Source organism: Mauremys mutica, chromosome 4, assembly GCF_020497125.1.
Source record: "Mauremys mutica isolate MM-2020 ecotype Southern chromosome 4, ASM2049712v1, whole genome shotgun sequence".
In the NCBI taxonomy this organism is placed as follows: Eukaryota; Metazoa; Chordata; order Testudines; family Geoemydidae; genus Mauremys; species Mauremys mutica.
Window position 1 is genome coordinate 46421206 of NC_059075.1, and position 25673 is coordinate 46446878.

Genomic DNA, 25673 nt, shown 5'->3' on the forward strand with positions numbered 1-25673 from the left:
GAGCATGCTGATTGGCTGCATTTGGAGAAGAAGCACACTATTTGAACTATCATGAAGCCAAACCACACAGCACTCCTCTCACTAGACATAGACTTAGCAGTGTACAGGTGCTTTCATACAAACCCGTTGGGGGCATAGATAGGTAGAATGGGCAGGCGTATTAGTGGGGAAAATGTACAAGGACAAGGAGAGAGTGTGCCACACTCTACTTAGGACGAAAGCTCATTCATGAGTCTGTATCAGATAAGCAGTTGTCATGTGTTTAGCATTTTAAAGACGGGGTAGTCCTTTGCAGGTTTGACAGCTGTGATTGGGAGACTGGACATATTACTTCTCCCATTGTGCAGGGATAAGTCCACCATTAAGGGACTTGTGGAGGCATACCCACAGAGCAACCCTCTACATCAGTAGTTCTCAAACTTTTGTATTGGTGACCCCTTTCACATAGTAAGCCACTGAGTGCATCCCCCCTTATAAATTAAAAACACTTTTTAATATATTTAACACCATTAGATACACTGGATGCAAAGTGGTGTTTGGGGTGGGGGTGGAGGTGAACGGCTCGTGACCCCCCATGTAATAACCTCTCGACCCCCCGAGGGGTCCTGACCCCCAGTTTGAGAACCCCTTCTCTACATGTTGGTATGCACTAGAGCAGCATCTGCTCAGAGACTGATACAGGCATCCCAGTGAGGGAGTAGGCAAAGTTTTGTTGAATTCCCTAGGAAGCAGGCAAGAGTAGGGATTAGGGAGGTATACAGAATTTGCTAATCTGTGTCCATGTCCTCCCTTCTATGTGTCTGTGGCAAAGTGATAGTATAGCTGACTTTTACAAGGAACAGTTCTGAAATTAAATGAAAATCTATATTAGAGTTTTGTTTAAATACCACTGAAATTACATGATACAAATCTATATTAAAAAAAAAAGTAGGAAGCCTTTTCCTGTATTAGCAAAGCTTGCAAAGTTAAAAAAATCTTTATTTTCCCAGGGTCAGGTGTTCGTAGAACTCTAAATGTTAAAAATGGGAAAAAAATCTGTTAGTTTACCTAGTCCTGATCTTTCAACTGTTGTTGCAGGATTGTGTCATGTAACAAGTGTGTGAAAGCAATATGTATTTATGCTGAGACAAAAAAAAAATACTAAATATTACATGGCTATTGCAGTGTCACTTGCTGGCAAAATCAGACAATTGTATAAAACTTTTAAAGGGGGGACTTCTTCCACAGCTTCAGGTAAAATCATTTTCTCTTATAAAATTGCATCCACAGATCCCCACTTTTGGGACCTGTGTACTGTGTCCCTTGGACCTCAGACCTTCTTACAGGCTGGTGCTTGGGACATGAGACTGAGAGAGACTGCACACACACAACTGTACTCCAGGATCAAAATTATTAAAAGGTGTTCAGCTGTTACACTGTTCTGGATATTTTTTTCTATTTTCTTCTTCATATTCCTCTCAACAAATATTCAACCTGCTGTAGATAACTTTCCTTGTAGATTTTAGGTTCTAAAATTAACAAAGGTTTCCTCAACTTTTTGTTCAGTTCTTACTTTTATTTAAAATTAATAAAATAATAGAACTTTTTTCCCTTAAAGTCTTGCCACCATCTGCTATTATAGTTGAAGGTGACACCTGTATCTTTTCTGGGGGTGAGAGGAGAGAAAGCACTTAATTCACTTCTCACAGGCTGTAGTTAGACCAGAACAACTTGTGCTTAGCATGCCTAGGGAAAGGATATTTCTTTGGACTGTGTACAGCTAGCTTGTGTCTTTATCTGCCCCGGAGGTTCAAAGGGAGTAGGAGAGACATTCGGTCATTATTTTCCCACTCAGCTGCACCACTGCAATAGTGATAAGCCCACGGCCACCTGCTGATCCAAGCATCATAAAGAGGACAAGAAATCCTCCATTCCATGCATTGTCTCAGATTCTGCAGCCTTTGTTAAATCGTTGGTGAAAGACCATCAGCCTTCCTATAAAAGAAGGATCTCAGAGTGTGGAAAAAATAGCCAGTGTAATCTTCTCCTGGCAAACTACCAAGTGCTCATGAGCAAGTATGATTATAATCACTTAATAAAATGCTGCCTGCTATTGAGCCATAAATACATAGAACAAAAAGGTGTTCCCTTGGCATGACATACCCTTAATGTAAAAGCAGCAAAGGGTCCTGTGGCACCTTATAGACTAACAGACGTATTGGAGCATGACTTTCGTGGGTGAATACCCACTTCGTCGGATGCATCTGACGAAGTGGGTATTCACCCACGAAAGCTCATGCTCCAATACATCTGTTAGTCTATAAGGTGCCACAGGACCCTTTGCTGCTTTTACAGATCCAGACTAACACGGCTACCCCTCTGATACTTGATACCCTTAATGTGGCATTTTAGGTTGACACTGTAACTCAGACAATAGTAGTTGTGGTAATGCTATGGAGGTTCTCATGGTTACATACTTTGGTCCATTCATGAAGGAGAGGGCAAGATACTGGATTTGTGCTTTAAGGGTCCTAATTTATTTAACGGTAGACTGATGCTAAACAAGAAGACTGAAGGAAACAATATCATGGCAACCAACCATTTTACTGTTCTTGGGGTCATTCACAATATTCAGGAGAGCATCAACAGTCATCTTTTCAGCCTCAGCAGAGGACAGGTTTCTTTAATAACAACATAATAATACTTACATTTAAGATAGTAAATTTCATTTAGTGATCTCTGTTGTCAGAGTGTTACCGGTATGGTGCTCTGCTCTCTCCAATGTTGATATCACTCGGCTGCGTGCGTGTGTTCCCTCTGTGTGCTGCCCCAGCTCTTCGAAGATAGCTGACACAGCAGACCCGACGAGAACCCCCAATAACCACAGAGTCCAGTAAGATGCAAAGCCACGTCGGCTAGGTTTATTGCGACCTCGGACACCCTGGCAGGGTCCCCGTAGATTACTTAGTCTACCGGGCGTACTGCGACAGAATGCCTCTTGGCAATGGACTCAGCTCAGTCAGTGGTGGGACTTTCCACTGCCCCCTAGTCTGGACAAAGACACCGCCCCAGGAATGCATTCTTATACACAGATACAAACAAGTTACACATCACACCTGATGTATTGAGGGGCCACCCCTTTACGCACCAAGGTTCAACCTTTCTACGTATTTAGGTGCCGCCTTTTACCTTGTACATGTTGGTTCGATCAAAACAACTTTATCCATCATTTTACCTTTTTGCCCCTGTCATTGGGATGGGTCGGCCTGTCCTTTTGTTATCTATGGAATGTTTCAGTATAGTGTGTTCTAATGCTGCGTTTATACTTCGGTATGCTAGGTGAATATATGTTTATGTCAGCTTCTGTGAACTGAGTCAGCCTTCAGCTTACAGCCTCACTTTGCTTTTTAGCTAAGTCTTGTTCATTACTTCAGTTCAGGCCTCAGGCCTCATACTGGGCCTTTATTAGGGCCTGCACTTACTACAGTCTCAAAACAATTTAGTCTCTGCTACTTCTTCTAAGAAGGGATCCTAGAGAGAACCAATCAGAACTTCTGTGTGGGTCTCCTTTATAAAGACTGTTGGGGACAATAGATTTAGTTTTCCCCAGCATTACATACTATCACTTCATACATCTCGTTCCTTGGTATAATAGAGAAGGGCTATAGCCTGACATTCTTATTTTTCCATTATTTAATATTTATATTTAAGTTTTTCTATGGTACTTGTCTCAGCATCTCACCAACATAATGAATTTATCCTTACAGAAACCTTGCGAGGTTGGGAAATATTCCCATTTTACAGATGAGGCACAGAGAGATTTATGGCTCAGTCCAGCTCCCTTTTGAAATGAAGGGAATGACTCAAACAGGAAGTCTGTGGGAGAGCTGGGAATAGCACTTTTAAATCCCAGTCCAGTGCTTTACCCACTACACCACCTTTTTTCTTCACAGGACCATTGTACTGCATCCTCCGTCATATTGCTTTAAGGGGCCTTTTCTTGTGAGTTTGAGGTAGGCAGTTGCCTCCCTTCTGGAAATGGGAGCAGTAAAACACATACAGTTCCTTCATATTAGCAAGAGTTGTTTACTTACAGTATTTTCTCATTATAAAGAAGTCTGGAGTCCTTTCTGCACCAATAAACTACATGAAAAGATTCAACAGGTTTTTCATGAGGATCATATTTTGGGTGGTGACTATAGACATGAAAGCTGTGTCCCATCTACAATGCAGTTAATCCCTCTCGTATTACTTCCCTTTTCTGGGCACCATGAAATTGGCTTGCCAGATCTGATGTTCCTAGTTCTTGATTTGGCACATCCTCTGTTCCTGCGAATCATGTCCTGTCTTTTCTACCAGAAAGAATGGTGAGTGTTAAATTTGGATTTTGTCTTCACTATTTTTGTCAAATTCTCCCACGGTTGCTGTAGTACTGGTGCAATTCCACTGGTATTAACAACAGTGAGAGCAGCAGTGTAAACCACAAAGGCAGATCTGGGGGCTCATCAGTTGGAAACAAGAGAGGAGAAAGACTTGCGGGGTGGGGGAGAGTATTAGTAGATCACAGTCTAAGAGCCACCAATCTTATGTGGCCGTGAAAAATTCCAGTCACGCATGTTCAAGAAAGTGAATTCAAACTAGAACATGTGCAGAAAAGGGCTAGTAGGATGATATGGGGAATGAAGAAAGCTTATCTTACAAGAGGAGACTAAAAGAACTTGGCTTGGTTAGCCTAGCACAGGGGTCGGCAACCTATGGCATGCATGCCAAAGACGGCATGCAAGCCAATTTTTAATGGCACGCTGGAGCCTGCTGGGACTCCTGCATGCCACTAAAAATCCTGCCCAGCCCGGCACGCTCTCCTCTGCCCTCCACTTCCCCCGTGGGGGCAGGGAGCAGAAGCATAGCTGTGCGCACGGGGTGGGCAAATGGCCCTACTCTCCCGGCACGGCAAGCCGCGGGGTCGAGCGCAGCAAGCTGACGGCCCCTCCCCCACCTTCTCCCCTCCCCTGGAGCCATGCCGCCGCACGCAGCACTCTGGGGGTTGGGGCTGCGCGCTCCCGAGGGCAATGTTTGGCTCCGCAGGGAGGCAGACACGCTCCCCACTCAACCGGAGGTGCGGGGCTGTGTGCTCCCGTGGAGCAGCATATCTAGCTCTGTGTGGAGCCTCATGGTAAGGGGCCCAGGGCTGGGGGGGGTTGGATAAGGGGTGGGGGCACTTAGGGGACAGGGAGCAGGGTGAGTTGGATGGGGGGGTAGGATCCTGGGGGGGGGTGGTTAGGGGCGGGGGAGGGTTGGATGGGGCATGGGAATCCCGGGGTCTGTTAGGGGGTGGGGGGTGAATAGGGGTCAGGGCAGTCAGGGGACCAGGAGCAAGGAGGGTCCTGCGGGGGGGGGAGTTTGGGTGGGGGGTCTCTGAAGGGGGTGGTCAGGGGACCAGGAGCTGGGGGGGGTTGTATGAATCGGGAGTTCTGGGGGTCCTGTCAGGAGGCAGGTGTGTGGAGAGGGGTTGGGGCAGGCAGGGAGTGGGGAGGGGTTGGATGAGTCGTGAGTTCTGGGGATCTTGTCAGGGGGCAGGGAGTGGTTGGATAGGCATGGGAGTCCCGGGGGTCTGGCTGGGGACGGGGGTGTGGATAAGGGTCAGGGCAGTCAGGGGACAGGTAGGAGGTAGAGTCCAGTCTGGGGACAAGGAACAGGGAGGCTTAGATAGGGGGTGGGGTCCTGGGGGGCAGTTGGGGTCAGGGGACCCAGAGGGGGTAGTCAGGGGACAAGGAGCAGCGGGGTTGAGAGTTTTTAGGGGGGCAGTCACCCAGCACTCTCCCCTGAGCCCTGACCCCCGACCCCCCCCCCCCCACACACACACACCACGCTCTCTGCCCTGAGCCCTGCACACACCCCCAGGCCCCTGCCCTGAGCCCTGTACCTCCCTCATACATACCCAGCCCTCTGCTTGACTCCTTCATGCCCCCCCACCCGCAGCCCTAGCCCTAGCCCTGACTCTGGCACCCCCACCCATACCCAGCCCCCCCTCTGCCCCGACACCTACACCCCCCCCCACATACCCAGCCCTCTGGGTCCTGGCCACCAGCCCCGCACAGCCCGCTGCTGGTCTGGGGTTCTGGCTGACGGACCCTTGCCTGCCGGGGTCCCGGCAGCAGGCCCCACTCAGCCCGGGCTGAGCGGGCCGGCAGCATAAGATCAACATTTTAATTTCATTTTAAATGAAGCTTCTTTAACATTTTGAAAACCCTGTTTATTTTACAATACAACACTAGTTTAGTTACATAATATATAGACTTATAGAGAGAGACCTTCTAAAAAACGTTAAAATGTATTACTGGCACGCGAAACCTTAAATTAGAGTGAATAAATGAAGACTCGGCACACCGCTTCTGAAAGGTTGCCGACCCCTGGCCTAGCAAAACAGAAGTTTTAATTTAAAGACATTAGGGGTGTAAACACCAAGGAGGGAAAAGCGCTGTTTAAGCAAAAGGAGAATGTTGGCACAAGAACAAATGGCTATAAACTGGACATAAATAAATTTAGGCTGGAAATTAGAAGTAGGTGTCTAACCATAGAAGAGTTTTAAGATGGAGCTTCAGAAGTTTATGATGGAATTATATGATGAAGTTGCGTGTGATAGCAAAGGACTGGACTTGATGACTCAGGAGGTCCTTTCTGGTCATATGTCCAATGTTCCTATGTAGATCAATGAAGTGGGCTGAATGAAGGAAAGAAAAACAGAGTAGAATGGTCAAGTCAAGGGAAAGAGAAACTGAATGTAAGGGAGAGAAGGAACAGGAGTGTATTCATTAAGGTGGTTTCTCATCTCTCAGTTTATATAATTTGGTGCTTATGTTCTAAAAGGATTAATCACTTATCAGAGCAACAGAGTCCTGTGGCACCTTATAGACTAATAGACGTATTTGAGCATAAGCTTTCGTGGGTGAATACCCACTTCTACGTCTGAAGTGGGCATTCACCCACGAAAGCTTATGCTCCAATACGTCTGTTAGTCTATAAGGTGCCACAGGACTCTTTGTCGCTTTTACCTATCCAGACTAACACGGCTACCCTTCTGATTCGTCACTTATCGGAGTAGATCAGTCATTATACACTTGCAGTAAAGATAGTTTGAAGGGCGCTAACTACACATTGTAGGTGGGCCAGAGCAGTATATGCTCTGCAAATTTTTGTTAGATATATGCTAAATAGCCATTTGGCATATTCTGCATACTTTTTTGTAGTATGTAACTGTTTTTGTTTTGGACATTTTTGTTTTGGTAGAGCAGTTCTTAAAATATACATTGACTAAATTTATAATGAACCCTCAGCCCCTCCTTCCCTCTTCAGGGAACTCTTTCTTTTCTATAAAGAGCAGGAACTCTAAGAAGGAAATTCCAAATTTGTTGGGGGGAGGAAGTTAACGGGTTTCCAATAAGTGGCATTCTTAAGAGGCAGTGTGCTCAAAAAAATAGGACACTGCTCTGGAAGTCAGTAGACTTGGATTCTATTCTTGGTTCTGCCACTGAACTGCTGCATGACCTTGGGCAAGTCACTTCACCTCTCTGTGGTACCCCTGCCACCCTTTGTCTGTCTATTTAAACTGTAAGCTCTTTATGGCACAAGTTACTCTCTGTGCATAAGTGTGTACAATGTCTAGCACAATGCAACCTTGATCTCATTTGGGGCCTTTAGGCAATACCATATAGAAATTACTAATAACCAATTCACAGAGCGGCAGTCACTTGCTTATCTCATTATCAAGCTTTCATTTCTTTTTAAAGCTTTCAGTCGATCTGTTTTTACTCTGTGGAGACATGTATACAAACATGGATGGATGGATTGACCCTTCAGAGATGCATCAGCTAAAGCACTTAAGGGTGACTCAAATTTGAAATGCCAACAAATTGGGAATATAAAGTTGCTATGCTCCTGGGAACCCAAAAGTAGTAGTATAATATTTGTTTGTACAACACCAACTGTGTGCTAGTCACTTAGAGTAAATATCTGCAGCAAAGATGATCCAATAGCAGAGCTTCCTTTACTGGTTACGCTTCTGGGGGAATTCTGCGCCACTCCCCTAGACTCAATGCATAATTAATGAGCTGTGCATATTTTTAATATTTTGTGCAGAAAAAAGCTTCTGCTGGAATGTTGCTGCAGTTCTGCCTTTTGCCCACCAGAGGGCATTGTGGTGCTAGAACATAGCAGCTGCTCCCAGCCAGCTAGGGAAGAGAAAGAGCCTGCCTTCACAGCCCATGTCGGGCCAGGGCTATGGGGAGATAGACAGCGTGGAGCTGCTGGGGCATCAGACAGGGACTCATAAGGGCTAATGGGGGAGAACAGACTGGCAGGGGCTGAATGGGAGTAGAGGTGCAGGACCACATGGGCAGAGGGGGAAGGAGGTACAGAGCTACAGGGGGAAGGGGCATGCCTGAGTGGGGGTGGATGGACACATGTAGCCAGAGGTTGCAGGGGCAGATGTGCCTGACCAAATGGGAGAGGCTAGGGGTCTGCATGGGGGAATCTCCCTAACAGTTCCTCCCTGTCTCCCCCCCCCCCCAAAAAAAACCTGTTCCATATTTTTCCCACCCATACCCAATAACCTTTCAAGCTCAGACCCAGGCTCCTTCCCAGCAATTACTTCCCTCTCCTTCCGCTCCTCCATTATCCCTGACTCCCCCAAGCCTTTCCACTCCTTCTGAGAGGTGCGGGAAATATGGTTCCATATTGTAGTTTAAATAAATTATTACTCAGGGTTCTGTATTAATATGCCTAATAAGGAATTTATTTGTCAAAAAACACTTTCTGAATCTTTTTTGATGTCTGTATTGTTACAGACATACTTGCTGACAGGTATTTTGAAATAAATGACCAAAAATAATTGAAACTGGTGTGATTATATTGATCAAATATATATATAAAAATAAAATATACAAAATTTTGCAGAATTTGAGAATATTGTGCACAGAATTTTTAATTTTTAGTGCAGAATTCCCCCAGAAGTATGGTTAGTACAATCTTTGATAAGTTTCACTTTCAGAGTCTCCCATTCATTTCACTAGAAGACTTGTACAAACTTGCTTGCAAGTCCTTACTACTTTTCAGCAGATGGCACTATAACTTAATTTCCTTGCGTGGTTTCCCCATATCTGGGCTTTGATTTCTTGTTTTTAAAGAGTCTCTGTTTTCAACCATGAGAGAGACTAAAGAAGCCAGAATATTTTTTCTTGGTCTCTTATCTACATTGTCAAATCCACTTAATATGTAATGATACTACATTTTCAGCTATTTTCAGATCATTTTGTAAACATTAACTAGGCGCTTGAATTTTGCCTATTTTTTGGCATGCAGTAGAATTTGTTAAATGATTTAAATAGTTAACGTCTGGGTGATGCTGTTCAGCTATTCCAAATTGAGACTTTGCTTTTGTGAAGACTTGTGTAAATTAACATTCTCAAATGATTTTTAGATATTTTAAACATTGCCGTATTTATGCTTTCTGTTGCACTCAGAAGACAAAGATATATGTATCAGTAATTACTGTCAACAGTTAGAGCAAAATGCACTCAACACTTTGCTAAATGTGTGCATTAAATAATTTTCACAGAAATTCATTGTTATACATTTTATCCTTATTTTGCCAAAGCGCTCAAGAAACCTTGTGCCTTAAACTGTTTTATGTATATTGTTAAGCAATATTTATTGCTTAGCATAAAAATTACTGTAACTTATATAGTATAAAGGAAATGGTTTGGTTTACTCCAGTTTATCCCCTAAACTGGACATTGGGTATATTCTCTTAAATTTTGCATGGAAAGAGGAAGAGGCTAGAAAGGAAAGAGGCAGTCCAATAGATTTCTACTAAAAATCCAAGGAAACCCACACTTTCTAGCAATATTTTACAATCATGTACAGACTACCTAATTCTGAAAATGGGACCTTGTTTCTTTTCTTTGTCTAAGAGGAGGATCTGTAGGGAGCCCCATTATGACTTGCATATTCAGGACTACTCAGCCCCTCTGGTGGAAGCTGTGGCTGAACAAAGCTCTGCTCTGGCACACACCCTCCACTCCCTGTGCTCTGCTCCCAATATACCCACTCCTTCCATTTACACTATAGAGGTGGCAGGGAGAGAGGAAAGGGGTTAGTAGTACCAGTGGAGATCTCCCCTGTGCAGGAAGAATTCTCCACCAGTTATCTTCAACTGGTTTAAGGCCACTTTGCACTGTATGAGTATCACAAAGTGGACTTAATGGACCAGAGAATCCAGCCCAGAGTGTGGTTTAAAAAAATAATTCTTAGGCATGCTTGGCTTGTTATAAAAATTATGAAACCTTTGTTACAAATTAATATAATTTCCAGAAGAGTGGAAAATCTTTGGCAAAGAAGAAAGAATAGAAGTCCCATTTTTCTCCGGTACCTTTAGCAAGATGAAACTTAGACAGAATTGACAAGATTAACTTACCTCTTTCCCTTGCTGATTTTTCCCAGAAATTTTTCCTGTGTACATATTTTTTTCAGTTTCAATGTAAGATTTTTATTTTCTGTTTTGTTACTGCTAGAGTTTGCTGTATATAAATAGCCTGAGCTTTGATCAATGTTTTCAAATGATCCACTGTCATTCTTAATTTAACCTGGAGCTGTATACTCCCTTGGGCAATTAGGGTGATTAGATTTTTTTTTGCGCACACTTATAGCTGTGTTTTTCCTCATCAGAGTACTACTGTGCCAAAATATAAAAATCTGTTGCTTGGGATGTTGGACTGATTATCATGCAATAGCTTCTAGTTCAGCAGCAACTTAAGATCTATTTTCAATAATTTAAGAATCACTATTGTATATCTAAGTGGACCCATGCTCTACATAAAAGCTATGGTGAGAAAATGGGCTAAGCTCTACAATTATAGACAGTTTATTCTTTCTGTAACAGTGTGATTATTTTACTTTTTTCTTCACACTTAGAACTAAAGTTCCTGGAAATCCATATTTTCCCGAGTTGTTTTAGGTGTGTCCTAGTCTCATAAAGCTCATTCTTTGTTGAAAAATCTAGGCAATAAAAATCCAAAATAAATGTTTAAATCTTCATGTTGCTTCCCAAAATTTAAGTTTTAAATACAATGTTCTTTATCTTACAGTGAAAACTCACATGCAACAAGGCTTAATCTCTGTTGCCGCTCGTACTGTGATAACACATCTGGTGAACCACTTAGGCCACTATCCGATGAGTGGGGGCCCTGCTATGCTAACCAGTCAAGTTTGTGAGAACAATGACAATCCTTACAGTGAAAGTCCTGAGCTTTCTCCTGAACTTTTTGAGAGCCCAAACCTCCAGTTCTTTGTGTTAAACAACACTACTTTAGTCTCTTGTATACAAATTCAAGCAGAAGAGAATATGCCTGGAGGAGGATTGTCTGCTGGACTTGCATCTGCTAATTCAAATGTCAGAATTATAGTGCGTGATCTGTCTGGTAAATACTCATGGGATTCTGCCATTTTGTATGGGCCATCATCTTTATGTGGATTATCAGAACATACTTTTTTGGCACTTTCTGTATTTCAGCAAGAGAAACCAGAAGATGCCCCATCATCTGATCATGTAGAGGATGTATCTGTAAGGGATGGAATTGCACTTCAGATAAAAAGGAAATTTAGAGAAACTGTGCCAACGTGGGATACAATTAGGGAAGAAGAAGATGCTCTTGATGAACTGTTACATTATTTAGGTGTCACTAGTCCTGAATGCTTACAGAGAGCAGGTGTCTCACTGAATATACCTGCTCCTCAACCTATCTGCATCTCAGAGAAACAAGAAAATGATGTCATCAATGCTATCCTTAAACAACACACAGAAGAGAGAGAGTTTGTTGAAAAACACTTCAATGACTTAAATATGAAAGCTGTGGAACAGGATGAGCCAACTCCACAAAAGCCCCAGTCGGCATTTTACTATTGCAGATTACTTCTCAGTATATTGGGAATGAATTCATGGGATAAAAGGTAAAAAAAAAAAAAAAAAATCCTGTTTTGTAACACAAATTACTATTGGTTTAAAAGTACAGTGTTTGGTAACAATTATGTAACTCTCCTTCATCATTTTATTAATCCTCCTAACTTTAGGCAGTAGAACTGGTTAGGCCAAGAATGCCTTTGGCCAACTGACAGCAGAATTTTTGAGATGGGGGAGTGGGTATCTACTAAGGAGGAAGAAGGTTGTTTTATTACTTTCATCCCACCATGTGGAGAGACTGGGAGAGGAGGGAACAGCCAGCTGATCTTGTTTCTCCCTAAGATCCATGCAAACGGGAATTGAAGACAGATGACCTCCTTTCCAGCTCAGTGCAGGGATACTATTGGTGGGAGAATACCCTCTCTCCCTACTCTGCTCTCCTCAGCAGCTCCATTAAGAAGCCTTAGATTGGTGGAGAAAGACACCCTTGCTGCCTCGTCTCTGCTCTCCTTCCATGCTTCTGTAGGGATATGGGGAAGACGGCACCTTGCCCTACCAGACCCAAGCTCTGGAATAGCAGGAAGTTTGTTGGTGCTGTTACTGATAAACACCCTCTTGCCCTACCAGAGGAAAGGGGATGCATATGTCCTCTCCCTAGAAAAGTGCACAAATGTAAATCTGAAAAGTAGAGAGGTTTTTTCCTCTCATTTTTTCAATCTGCATACTCTTGAATGTTGCAAATAACAATAGGAGGTAAAAAAATTTCAGTGAGAAAGAGGTACTACTTGTATTGACAGTACCGTTTTTTTGTTTTTGTTTTTTTAAAATACAGAATTCGTATCCCAGAATGTAAGGGCGTTTCTAAAATCATATCTCTCTGTTGAGTGAAATGCTGAATCAAAATACTTACCTACTGTGAAGGGAAAATGGATATTCTATAGAGCTAGAATAAGTCTGGATCAGTAAAATAATATTGCAGTCGTATGAGTGAAACATTTGGATCACAAAGAACTTTGGCTGCAACCCATTTGTTACCATTCTTAATACTTAATGGGCCTTTAGTTTGCCAAAGCAGTCTGTTTTCCAATGGGTACTGCTCCTAATCTCACTTCAGTATATTTTTTGGGTATCTTAAGTAGGTCTAAAAATTGGATAGTGGTTATTTTGTTTTTTCTTAAAAAAACAAAAAGCATTACAGATGACAAGGTGGGCTGATGTACTCTGTCTTGCTCTGCAGTTCAGGAATGTAGAGTTCAGTTTTTAATGCACTCTCTGGGCTGGTAGATTGTGGGGAAACCTGATTTATATTGATAGACTCAACCTTCTCTTTGTAAAAATAGATTAAGGGTTGACTTGGATATAGTCTATAAGTATCTACACAGGGAACAAATATTTTGTTATGGACTTTTCAATCCAGCAGAGAAAAATATAACACAATCTGATGCTGGTAGTTGAAGCTACACAAATTCTGGACTGGAATTTGGTGTAAATTTTAAACTAGTTAACCACTGGAACAATTTTCCAAGGGTCATGAAGGGTCTCTATCACTAACAATTTTTAAATCAAGTTTGGATGGTTTTCTAGAAGATATGCTTTAGGAATTATTTTGGGTAAGTTTATGGCTTGTGTTATACAGGAAGTCAGGCTAGATGATCACAAATGGTCCCTTCTGGCCTTGGTATCTATGAATCCGTCGTGTATCACTAAGCAGCTATCCTCAGGCCTACTACGTAGTAAATGATATGGGCTCCAAAGGGAGTCCTGTCCAGTCATCTTCAGACAACTGAAGTCACTAGGTTGAGAGAGGAAAGTGGGCAAATGTAGAGTTATGCTGAGGACTTTAAGAAGAATGCAGAAGACCTTCTGGCATAAAATTGACAACGAGTATAACTTATTTTTAAAGGAAATTTGAGAAGAAAATTGTAGGTGATTGCATGACTGGAACTGAAATATGTTCTTGTATTGTCCTATGCCCATTACGGGACAGGTAACAAAAATGTTATTAATTTTTCTCTATTTAGAAGGAGCTTTCATCTCCTGAAAAAAAATGAAAAGTTACTTCGAGAACTTAGAAATTTGGACTCAAGACAATGGTAAGTTATCTTTTAAAAACTGCCTAATTACCTAACTATTTTATTTTTCAAAGTGAGTTTGTACAGCTATTGTTTATATGGAATTGGAGACTAGTTTATGTTCCACTAAGTGATTCATGTTCACTAAATTTTGGAAGCAGTACATGCTAAAACTTAAGTGAAACTAAAATGAAATGAATATTTAATTAATAGATTATCCTGAAAGAGAATAAACCCCCACCCTCAAAACAAATAATTCATCTGTCAAATATGATTTTTTCTGTGTTCCATGAAAATTATGGAAACGTGCTATAATGCCCAAATGCTGTATTTACATATCTAATAAAAGGGATACATTCTAAAATTCAGTTCCAATAGCTTTGAAACTAATTTTATAGCTGTGGATCAAAGCCATCGATATTTGAGAAGGAATGAAAGTGATTAGAGTTGAGGTTCTCATGGAAAGCTAAAACTATTTCAGGATGAACTAGTGACCAACAAAGGTTTCAGTCACTGTCCACTGCGCAAGCCACTTTTTCAGGCTTGTAGTTTCTCTTTTAAGATGTTTTATTAGATCTTTTATGAATGGACACCAAAGTAGCATCTGTGGGCATTTAAGTACATTATATGTAGGCTCTCAGTAGTGGATGTTAGAGAAATATCATCTAGTACACAAGTGGCATTGTTAAGATCTCAGTGTTTATTCCCATCGTAGGTTAGCTTCAAAATAAGTGAAAGTTTTGGAGATGCATTTAGTTTTTAAAAGATCTTAAATTTTGCTTAGTGCTCTTTCTTTTTATTGGGAGGTATTTTTGAATATGAAAGGCAGAATTAAATGCATTAAAGAATGGGCCAAGGAATTTAACAATTTGCTGGCTACTCTGCATTTTGTCAGTTGTCCTCCAAGGATCATGTGACTGTGTCACAGCTATAGAATTAGTAATTTCAGAATTAGTAGGACAGTTGTGGGAAACTGTGTTAAGTTGCTCAACTCTATATCCACCAATCAGCAGTCCAGGGACACAAGAAGTTACCTTGCTTCTTGAGGATATTAAATTCATCTTCCTGAGACACATTCACAAGGATTATCACTATTAATGGTAATGAGGGGTCTTCTTCATAATGTAAAATAATGCCCAAACCATAGGTTTTGCTTATTTCATGTCTTCAGCTGTAAATCTCTTACTCAACTTTCTGAATACATTATTATACCATTTGTTGCTGCTAATTTCAGCCAATTGCTGAATTGATCCTTCACACATGAAAGTACCTATTAGCAAACTGTAAAAGAGAAGGCAAAGGAATAGAAAAGAGGATAAGAACATGAAAAGATAGAAGATGGTCAAAGAACAGAAAGAAAGACTTATTTTAATTGTACTGCACTTTCATTGCCTTTTTGATTCTGAAAGCTATGATCTGTGTGTAGTGTTTGCATTTTCTGTCTGTGTTAAAACTTGAAAGTGAACTCTTACTCAGTGACAATCCAATGACAATCCTATGTTTTACAGCCGAGAGACACACAAGATTGCAGTATTTTATGTTGCTGAGGGACAAGAAGATAAACATTCCATCCTCACTAACACTGGAGGAAGCCAAGCCTATGAGGATTTTGTAGCAGGCCTTGGTTGGGAGGTATCTGTTTTAAGTTTTATTTATATCTTCTGAGTTTTGTGTTAGATTGTAGAAAACAAATATAAAATGGGAGGCTGATTGTTTTTCTCTCTACTCTTCCATCTCTATTATTCCTTATTACTGCTCACAATTATTGAAACATCTTATTCTGAAAATAGGACACTAAGAGAAATTCTGGTTATACTTATATCAGTGATGCTATGTAGATGAACTGTTGAGACAGCAAAGCTTTACTGGCTTTGAAAGGTGAACCTGTGGAAGTTTCTACATAATCAGAGGCTGTTCAACAAGCCACCCTGTTCCTGACTTGTATACACTAACTAGACTATGTCTGTATTGTTGTGTAGGCCAGAAAGGTGTTAAATCCTTTTAAGGTTCTGCACATTGCTCAGATTTGGGAGTTGGAGAAATAACGGCATGCTACTTCTCTCATCGTCTTCTCCCTGCCTAGTAGAGAGCGAGACAGACACACACATACCCCTATCTCTTTCACCAAGAAGCATTAGTTAAATATAGTTCTCTTCTATTGACTTTCCCCTGGTCCAAATTCTCTTTGCTACACTAATCACCATCCCTTTCTGGCTGCTCAAGACAGACCCCTCCCCACTACCATCAATAAGAGGACACTTTAGGTACAGACCTGTCCCACGGAAGTGCAGGAATCATCACTGCTTCTGACTCTCTTGGAAGTGCCACCTGAAATTAATATTTAATAGTTTGCTTAATGATCAGTAAACGGTAGTAGCTTAAATGACTAAAGCTTGCTTTTTCAATTTGTACGTTAATTCCAAAGCAATACATCAGCTCCTGACTTGAGCTGTGAAAAAGCTTTGACCAAAGCTGGCAAATTTTGGTTTGCCTAGTGACTTTCCACACACATTCTAAGTGTAGGGAATTTTTCTTCTTGTCAGAAAGCATCCGTTTTCACTTTGAGAATGGAAAATTGTGAAATTCAAAGACATAACTGAAAATTTGCAAATATGGTAAGTCTTAAATTTGATGGAAACAGACTTTTTTTTTACAATTAAAGAAGTTTTGTAAACCTGATAAAGTATTATTATGCATTATTTCAGTTCTGCAGCAACATTTTTACTAAGTTAAATCAAACCGATTCAAACATATTTAATCTCACACTAGGCAATAATGTATTTGCTATTATACCAACAAAAAAATCCAGAATTTCATGCCAAGAGACTAAAACATTTAATATGCTGTTAAGGAAAGTAATCCCAATTTTAAAAGGTATTTAATTTAGATTTATAATGCTAAGAGAAATAACCCACTGCAAAAGGATTACTTCTGACTTTCCTCTTCAGTATTCAGGAATGGGAAAAAATATGGAACAGCAATATCTTAATTTGTGGTGGGGCCAGCAGAACTATAGCAGTTGCTCTTCCTTCCTGTTGGAAAGCCAGAATAATCATCATGTTTCTTTATGTGGTAGTTCCCCATGTCTTCTGAGGAGAAGAAAAGCAACTGCTAGTACTGGCTCTCAGGAGAGTGTCAAGACGCCACTGTTTCCACTCTTGCTTTTTTCCCTTTAACCTTTACTTCCCACCAGTCTCTGAGATTGTTATACCCTCTTGTGCCAATAAATATAGATGTTCCCTCACTGCAATTAGTTTCTTTTCTAATTAAATCCTTCTAATTAGTGAGCCTCTGCTCTTTTAGATAAACTTAATAGTACAAAAGGATCAGCATCAGAACAGAATTATGGGTTTTTTAAATGTATATGATGTTTGAAAAGGCTTTCTCTGAAAAGTATTTTACCACCAGATATTACTTTTTTTCCCCTAATGTTACATGGGCTTTGATCTTAGGTGAATCTCACAAACCATTGTGGTTTTATGGGAGGATTGCAAAAAAACAAAAGCACTGGATTGACCACTCCATATTTTGCTACCTCTACAGTGGAAGTAATGTTTCATGTGTCAACAAGAATGCCTTCTGATTCAGATGACTCTTTAACAAAAAAGGTAGGTGGTTTTGAATACAGCATTTCCCTTAGGTAACAGTATATCAAGGGATTTTAGGAAATCATTCCTTAAAAATAATTAGTAGTTTTTTCTAAAAATAATACAATGCTTGTTCCTCTAACAGCTTATATATTATTGAAGCTGGTTGGGGCGGGTGAACTATAATGTTGTTAAATTACTTGCTACCAGCCAATTATTTTGCCACAGATGAGTTTTGTCACATTTGTACATCTTATTGCTGCTGAGGTCACAGGAATGGTGATGTAAGGATAGGAAAAGGAACAGAGTTAATAGTCTGTGTGGAAGAAAAAGCTCCAAATCTGAATGACATGTTCTAGTGCTTTGAGACTTCTGGATGTGAACTGTTAACGTCTTGAAATAGCTGATGAATACATGGTCCAAAGATGAAAGCTACAAGACTTGCAGAATAACTGAAACAAAGTGTGTTCATAGAACATTTGCCTTTAAAAGAAAATCAAAATGTTAGGAACTTGACAACATTTAGTGAATTTAGTTTTATTGCTTTGGTGATGACACAAATGTTCAGCAGAAGTCTGCTCTCTTATATCCACCTTAAGGGAAAAATGGCTTTCTGTATTGGTATTTTTTCTTTAGAATTTAATAAATTCCATATTAGTGATGATAAGTTGAAGCCTTGAACATGTGTCCTATTACAAATGAACAATTGGCTATCATTAGACTGTCCCCCTATCCTCTGTACATATATCTTCAGATGTGCTAATCCATTCAGTAGACACATTAATGAGCACTGGTTGAAGTGTAATATTGGAGGAAGTGAGGCTGGTTGACCTCAGCATGGAGTTTAATACTTGTAATTAAATTAGATAGTCGACAGTAAAGAGAGAAATAGCCATGCCTCTGGCAAACTTCAATTATTAATGACTTTTTTTTGTTTATTGTTCAACTTGAAGAAAATAATTTATATCTTTATTATCATTATTGTTGTTATTATAAACTGACTTTTAATTCTAAAAGTGGCATTATACATTTTTTTTAAACTATTAAAATATTTTTCTTGCATGCCTAAGATGGGTACTTCCTACTCTACTCTTTTATTTCATAAAGTGCAGTCAGTGTATTATTTAGGTTTCTAAACAAATTATTAAAGTATCTTAGTAAAAATAACATAACTTTTTAATAACAGTATGATTCCTTTCTCTGCCCTTTTGAAGAAACCACTGTACTTTGCATACAGAAATATGTATCAATAACCTTTTTGGATTAGAGTGATTAAAAAGCAATGTGGGGAAAACATAATGAAAATTGTTTCCACTATTCGTTAAAGAACTAAAAATACAAAAAACCAACAACATGTTATAGGTTTCAGCAGAAAGTGCAGCCTGAATCCTATATCTGTTTCCAAGAGAATTCAGTCTTTTCTACATAGCTAATACCGTTAGCCACATTTCAGAGCTGGTCCAGTCCTTTGGTGATGTAATTTTTAAAAAAGTACAAATCAGTCACCATTTTCACAGTTAGTTTGACATTCTTTCCTAAACCCCATTTCTTTCTGCTTTCACCCATAATCACATCCTTCAATGATTTAGACTATTCTGAGAGGCAGTATGGTCTTAATGAATAGGGTACTACACTGTGAGTCAGGAGACTTGGATTCCATTTCTAACTCAGCCACTGACCTGCTGTGTAACTTTGGTCTTGTCACGTTACCTCTCTATGCCTCTATTTCCCCTCCCATCTTCTGTCTGTCTATTTAGATTTTAAACTCTTCAGGGTAGAGAATGTCTCATGTGTTTTGTACAGTGCCCAACACAGTGGGCCTCTGATTCCAGTTGGAACCTTGATAACCTATATGTACACTTCAGCAGTACACACAGTAGTAATCAAAATATTATTCTTTATTATTAAGATGTGTTAGATACAGTATGCAGCATGTGACCTTTTACAACAGACAGGGGCGGTTCCAGGCACCAGCGCAGCAAGCGCATGCCTGGGGCGGCAAGCCATGGGGAGCGGGCTGCCGGTCGCTGAGAGGACGGTCGTCAGGGAGCCTTCGGCGGCATTTCTGCAGAAGGTCCACCGGTCCCGTGGTTTTGGCAGCAATTCGGCGGCAGGTACGACGAAGGCACGGGACCGGCAGATCACCCACAGAATCGCCGCCGAATCCATGTGACCGGCGGATCTCCCGTTGAAACGCCGCCGAAGGCTCCCTGACTGCTGTGCTTGGGTTGGCAAAAAAACATAGAGCCACCCCTGACAAAAGAAGATGATTTTTATTCCACATTTATATAACTTGTTGCTACTGAAGTCACAGAAATGGTGATATAGGGGGAGGAAACGAAGGGAGATAAAAAAGGGTATGTCTACACTGAAAAAAAGCCCAAACCATGCAGCAACATGTCTCAGAGCCCTGGTCAATCGACTCAGGCTTGCACTACAGGGCTAAAAATAGAAGTGTAGTCCTTTCTGCACAGTCTGAGACCCATCCCTGTTGCTGGGTTTCAGAGCCCAAACTCCAGTCTGACCAGGGATGTCTGCGCTGCTACTGAGCCCAAGTCAGTTAACCCAGGCTATGGGTTTTTTTTGTTTTGTTTTGTTGTTTTTACAGCGTAGACATACTCTAGTTGTGTGGAAGAAGAGCTTGGATCTTGAACTGTCACTGAGGATTTTGAACGTGTTTATCCATGTTTTTAAGTGTTATTTATTGTACTTTGGTTGGCTGAAGAATTGTTGCTGGTTTCTATATTGTAATATGCCTAGAGGTAGATGGTAGGTTCATCTTATAAATGGAAATTAAATTTAATTAAAATAAAACTTCTTCCTGCCAGCCCAACCACTTCAGCATCAAGATTCTAGTGCTTCAGATGCCAGGCCAATTTAAAACTTATTTTCTATCAATCTTTCTGAATAGTAAATAAAATTTTAAGTATCTTGGCTATCTTAGAAACACTGGAGTCAAGAGATAACAGAGAGCAGAAAAGAAGATGAATTGAAAAGGAAGAGAAGAGAATGTTTTGGAGTTCTGAGAAGGATAAATTTTAATCCTATCTTTGAATTTTTCTAAGTGAAAGTATATGTCAAAATAGAAAATATTATTTTAAATACGGTTACAAAAGTAACATTATAATGAAAGTGTCATAATTAAGATAGAATTCTAAAATCTCACAAGTCACAATGGGAGTGATATCACAGATTCGCCCATGCAGCTTACCCCCTGTCTAGCTACTGCTAGCACTTTGAGGAAATTTGGAGTGGGAAGGTGTGAAAGTGTCTTAATTAATATATTATACATATGATGTTAAAACAAAAGAGGTCATTTTCTAATTATTAGCCTATTAATCCAGCTGAAACTTTTGGTGACTATATAAATGACTCAAGCTTAGTTTGACATTCTCAAAGCCCTTCAAAACAATTATAGACCTATAATTCATAGCTAATTGTTTTGCTTTGATTTTAATACAAACTGGGTGGTCAAAGGCATAAGGCCATAAAGCATGGCCATTAGTGTAATATTAGTATTTTTATAAAATTGCAATTAATCGCATCCATTATTTTACAGGAGTAAAAAAATGAATGTGTTAAAACAACGTTTTATGAAGAACTTAACCAAATGTTTGAAGGTGCCTTAGATAGATGCTGAATACATGTAACTGCCAAAAGTAGCTGCAATAAGAAGCTGCTTCCTAAATTTTTCTGCTGTGTTGTTTCTGCTGTACTTCTCTAGTGAACTTTATTTTTGAAGTAAACAAAATAAAATTTGAAGACTAGCTTTCATTATAAAAGGAAATAGTTTTTTTTCTCTTTCCTTCTTTAGATAAGTGGGTACTAGAAATTACAAATAATTTTGGCAAGAGTTCAAGGGTTAATGCAAGAGATAAATAAAAGGAATTTTCTGTAAATTGAGCCCTGCATTATTTCAGTTGTCTTGCCTTTCCAAACCTAACTCATTTAATTTTAAAAAGTAAATACTTAAATTTTTCCTGACAGTGTTCTTTGCTTTTTCTATCGTTTATTACTTCAATTATACTTGGTATCACTTAGAACAATCTGCCATTTGGAAATCTCAGTGTAGCCTGCAGCTTAGTATTAAGTCTGGCTGGTATTGTAACATGTACAGCATATGACACTAATGTATCAAAATTAGATTTGATCATCCCTCCTGGTTATATTTATTTCACATTTCTTTTGTATTCAGTTAACATAAACATATTAGGAAAGCTGACACATGGTGATGGCTGTATAGTAAGAATATTTTAAAGTATTTTGATTTAAAATTGCAGATAACTTAGCTTTTCCAAATTGTTGAGTGTTTTTACTTATTTTTAACAATGGAGAAGAGGTTCAAAGCATAGCTGAACCTATGCGTAGCTGAACCTATGCGTAACCTTAAGCGTAGCTGAAATGGATAAATTATCTTTCTATTGTTTAATCATTTGTATATGGTCGTGCCTTTAATCCCCAACTCAGATTGGGGATCCATTATGCTAGCCACTGTTCATGCACATAAGAAGAGACAGTCTCAGTCCTGAATAGCTTATGACTTAAATGGACAAGAGAAAGCATGGGAGGAGAGCATTATTACCCCAGTTTTCAAGTGGGGAACTGAGGTACAAAGGGCCACATCCTACATAAGAACATAAGAATGGCCGTACCGGGTCAGACCAAAGGTCCATCTAGCCCAGTATCTGTCTGCCGACAGTGGCCAATGCCAGGTGCCCCAGAGGGAGTGAACCAAACAGGCAATGATCAAGTGATCTCTCTCCTGCCATCCATCTCCATCCTCTGACGAACAGAGGCTAAGGACACCATTCTTACCCATCCTAGCTAATAGCCATTTATGGACTTAGCCACCATGAATTTATCCAGTCCCCTTTTAAACATTGTTATAGTCCTAGCCTTCACAACCTCCTCAGGTAAGGAGTTCCACAAGTTGACTGTGTGCTGTGTGAAGAAGAACTTCCTTTTATTTGTTTTAAACCTGCTGCCTATTAATTTCGTTTGGTGACCCCTAGTTCTTGTATTATGGGAATAAGTAAATAACTTTTCCTTATCCACTTTCTCGACATCACTCATGATTTTATATACCCCTATCATATCCCCCCTTAGTCTTCTCTTTTCCAAGCTGAAGAGTCCTAGCCTCTTTAATCTTTCCTCGTATGGGACCCTCTCTAAACCCTTAATCATTTTAGTTGCCCTTTTCTGAACCTTTTCTAGTGCTAGAATATCTTTTTTGAGGTGAGGAGACCACATCTGTACACAGTATTCGAGATGTGGGCGTACCATGGATTTATATAAGGGCAATAATATATTCTTTGTCTTATTTTCTATCCCCTTTTTAATGATTCCTAACATCCTGTTTGCTTTTTTGACCGCCTCTGCACACTGCGTGGACATCTTCAGAGAACTATCCACGATGACTCCAAGATCTTTTTCCTGACTCGTTGTAGCTAAATTAGCCCCCAACATGTTGTATGTATAGTTGGGGTTATTTTTTCCAATGTGCATTACTTTACATTTATCCACATTAAATTTCATTTGCCATTTTGTTGCCCAATCACTTAGTTTTGTGAGATCTTTTTGAAGTTCTTCACAATCTGCTTTGGTCTTAACTATCCTGAGCAGTTTAGTATCATCTGCAAACTTTGCCTCCTCACTGTTTACCCCTTTCTCCAGATCATTTATGAATAAATTGAATAGGATTGGTCCTAGGACTGACCCCTGGGGAACACCACTAGTTCTTCTTCGAGTGATTGCTCATATGCATTCCAGTTAGGTGTGTGCGCGCTGCGTGCACGTTCGTCGGAAGATTTTTACCCTAGCAACACTCGGTGGGTCGGCTGGGCGCCCCCTGGAGTGGCGCCGCTATGGCGCAGGATATATACCCCTGCCGACCCATCCGCCCCTCAGTTCCTTCTTACCGCCCGTGTCAGTCGTTGGAACAGTGGAGCGCGGCTTAGCTGACCTCCACTTCCCTAGCTACTCGTAGTTCTCTCGTTAATTCTTGTGTATATAGTTTAGATTTATATAGTTGTAGTTAACTTTATTCGTTTGTACTATAGTTAGTGTATATAGTTCACAGGGGTTCGGGGATTATCCCCTTCCCCGCACTCGGTGCCTGGGCCTATGCCCGGTTCATCGAGTTTTCAAAGCTCAGCCTGCCACGAGCCGATGCCGACAAGAGATCCCCACGACTCCTGTCTTAAGTGCCTCGGGGAATCTCACCTAACAGATAAGTGCCGCATTTGTAAGGCCTTTAAGCCGAGAACAAAGGGGGAGCGGGACTTTCGTCCCAAGCAGCTCCTGAGAGAGGCAGCTCTTTCTCCTCAGCCCTCTGCACCGAGCGCTGGTCAGTCTTCAAGAAGCGCTCCCTCGGCACCGGATCGCCGGTACCGCCAAGGCCTCTCGGCACCGGCCGTCGCCGGCACCAACATCCGTTCGGCACTGATCCCTCTCCCCGAAGGTGAAGAGGCACAAGACTCCTGCGTCAGAGCCGCCTGCTCCGCAGCCCGAGCGCTATACCAAGTCGGACCACCCGGCACCGATACCTGCCGTGGCACCGACAATATCGGCATCATCGCTTCCGGCCACACAAGAGCCATCGACTCCGGTGCCTGAAAGCTCCCCGGTGCGAGCCGTGGTTGAGCTCACTATTAAGCTGCATCAGAGCCGCCTGCTCCGCAGCCCGAGTGCTATACCAGGTCGGACCGCCCGGCCCCAATACCTGCCGAGGCACCGACAATATCGGCACCGTCGATCCCGGCCACGCAAGAGCCGTCGACTCCGGTGCCTGACAGCTCCCCGGTGCGAGCCGTGGTTGAGCTCACTATTAAGCTGCATCAGAGCCGCCTGCTCCGCAGCCGAGCGCTATACCAAGTCGGACCGCCCGGCCCCAATACCTGCCGAGGCACCGACAATATCGGCACCGTCGATCCCGGCCACGCAAGAGCCGTCGACTCCGGTGCCTGAAAGCTCCCCGGTGCGAGCCGTGGTCGAGCTCACTATTCCCTCCACGCCGGAGACAGTTTCCACGGCGAGGGAGCTGATTGCAATGACAGCGTTTGCGCTGCCTCAACCCCCGGCACCGCCGGTGTGGGTTATATAGTCGATTGGCAAGCCTGCCTTGATCAGACCACCCTCCGTCGACACCGCAGAGCGACACCGGTCACGATCGCGGTCCCGCAGACGTTCTCGGTCCCGTCACCGATCGAGGTCCCGACGCCGCTCACAGTCTCGGCACCGTTCTCCATTTCGGTACCAATAGTACTTGCGGCACCGGTCAGCGTCCCGTTCGCCGGCCCGGTACACTCAGCACCATTCCAGGCACCGGGACTCCCGTAGCCACTCCTGACATCGAGCCTCGCAATCTCGGTTGACCGCCCGGCACCGCTCCAGTGGCAGGTCCCGTTCTCGGTACCGGTATGCCTCCCGGTACCGATCCCCGGTGCTGCGTCGAGCGACGTCAGTTAGAGAGGGAGATTCTACCAAGGGCTTTTCAGCTCCTCCAGGGCCATCCAGCCATGCATCAGTGTTGTCCCACGCGGACACTTCATATGCACAGTACTCTATTTCCGATGTGCCCTCCAGAGCCTTCCAGGAGACCTATCACTGGTCATTCTGGACACCTTGGGCATACTACCATGCCAGAGGCGTACCTGTGATCCCATCTCACTCTGTTCCATCGGAGCACTGGTGCCAGAGGCGACAATTAGCCGTCCCCCTCCGACTGGTACAGAACAAGCCCCGGTTCAGCCACCGGGCTCCCAGATCCCACCGGATCAGGAGGTCGTCCAGGAGCGCGAGCCCACACAGGACCCGCTTGTCCCTGGCCTTTCTTCTTCCTCCTCCCCAGATGAGGCGGGGGCAGGAACATACTCCTCGGGCCCTCCTCTAATCGAAACGCAAGTACATGGTATCCTCCAGGGGGTACGAGTACCTATATGTACATCTCCCCCCCCCCCCCCCGCTCCCTTGTCGTCCAGTCCCTCAATGGGACGGAACGCCATGGCCAGCAGGCGCCAGCCCCTAAATCCAAGGAGGCTAGGCGAATGGTCTTACTGGGCCGTAAGTTGTACTCGGCGGGGG

At 42.0% G+C, this 25673-nt stretch overlaps 1 protein-coding gene across 5 annotated transcripts in view; it reads left to right on the forward strand.

Moving 5' to 3' along the window:
- Positions 1-25673, forward strand: part of RALGAPA1 (Ral GTPase activating protein catalytic subunit alpha 1) — a 265455-nt gene that overhangs the window by 182578 nt on the left and 57204 nt on the right. For all 5 annotated transcript variants that reach the window (XM_045013658.1, XM_045013659.1, XM_045013660.1 and 2 more), the window contains 4 exons: positions 11121-11982; positions 13954-14025; positions 15513-15636; positions 17457-17612. In XM_045013658.1, coding sequence (XP_044869593.1) covers positions 11121-11982; positions 13954-14025; positions 15513-15636; positions 17457-17612 — 1214 coding nt within the window. The remainder of the gene's footprint in view (positions 1-11120; positions 11983-13953; positions 14026-15512; positions 15637-17456; positions 17613-25673) is intronic.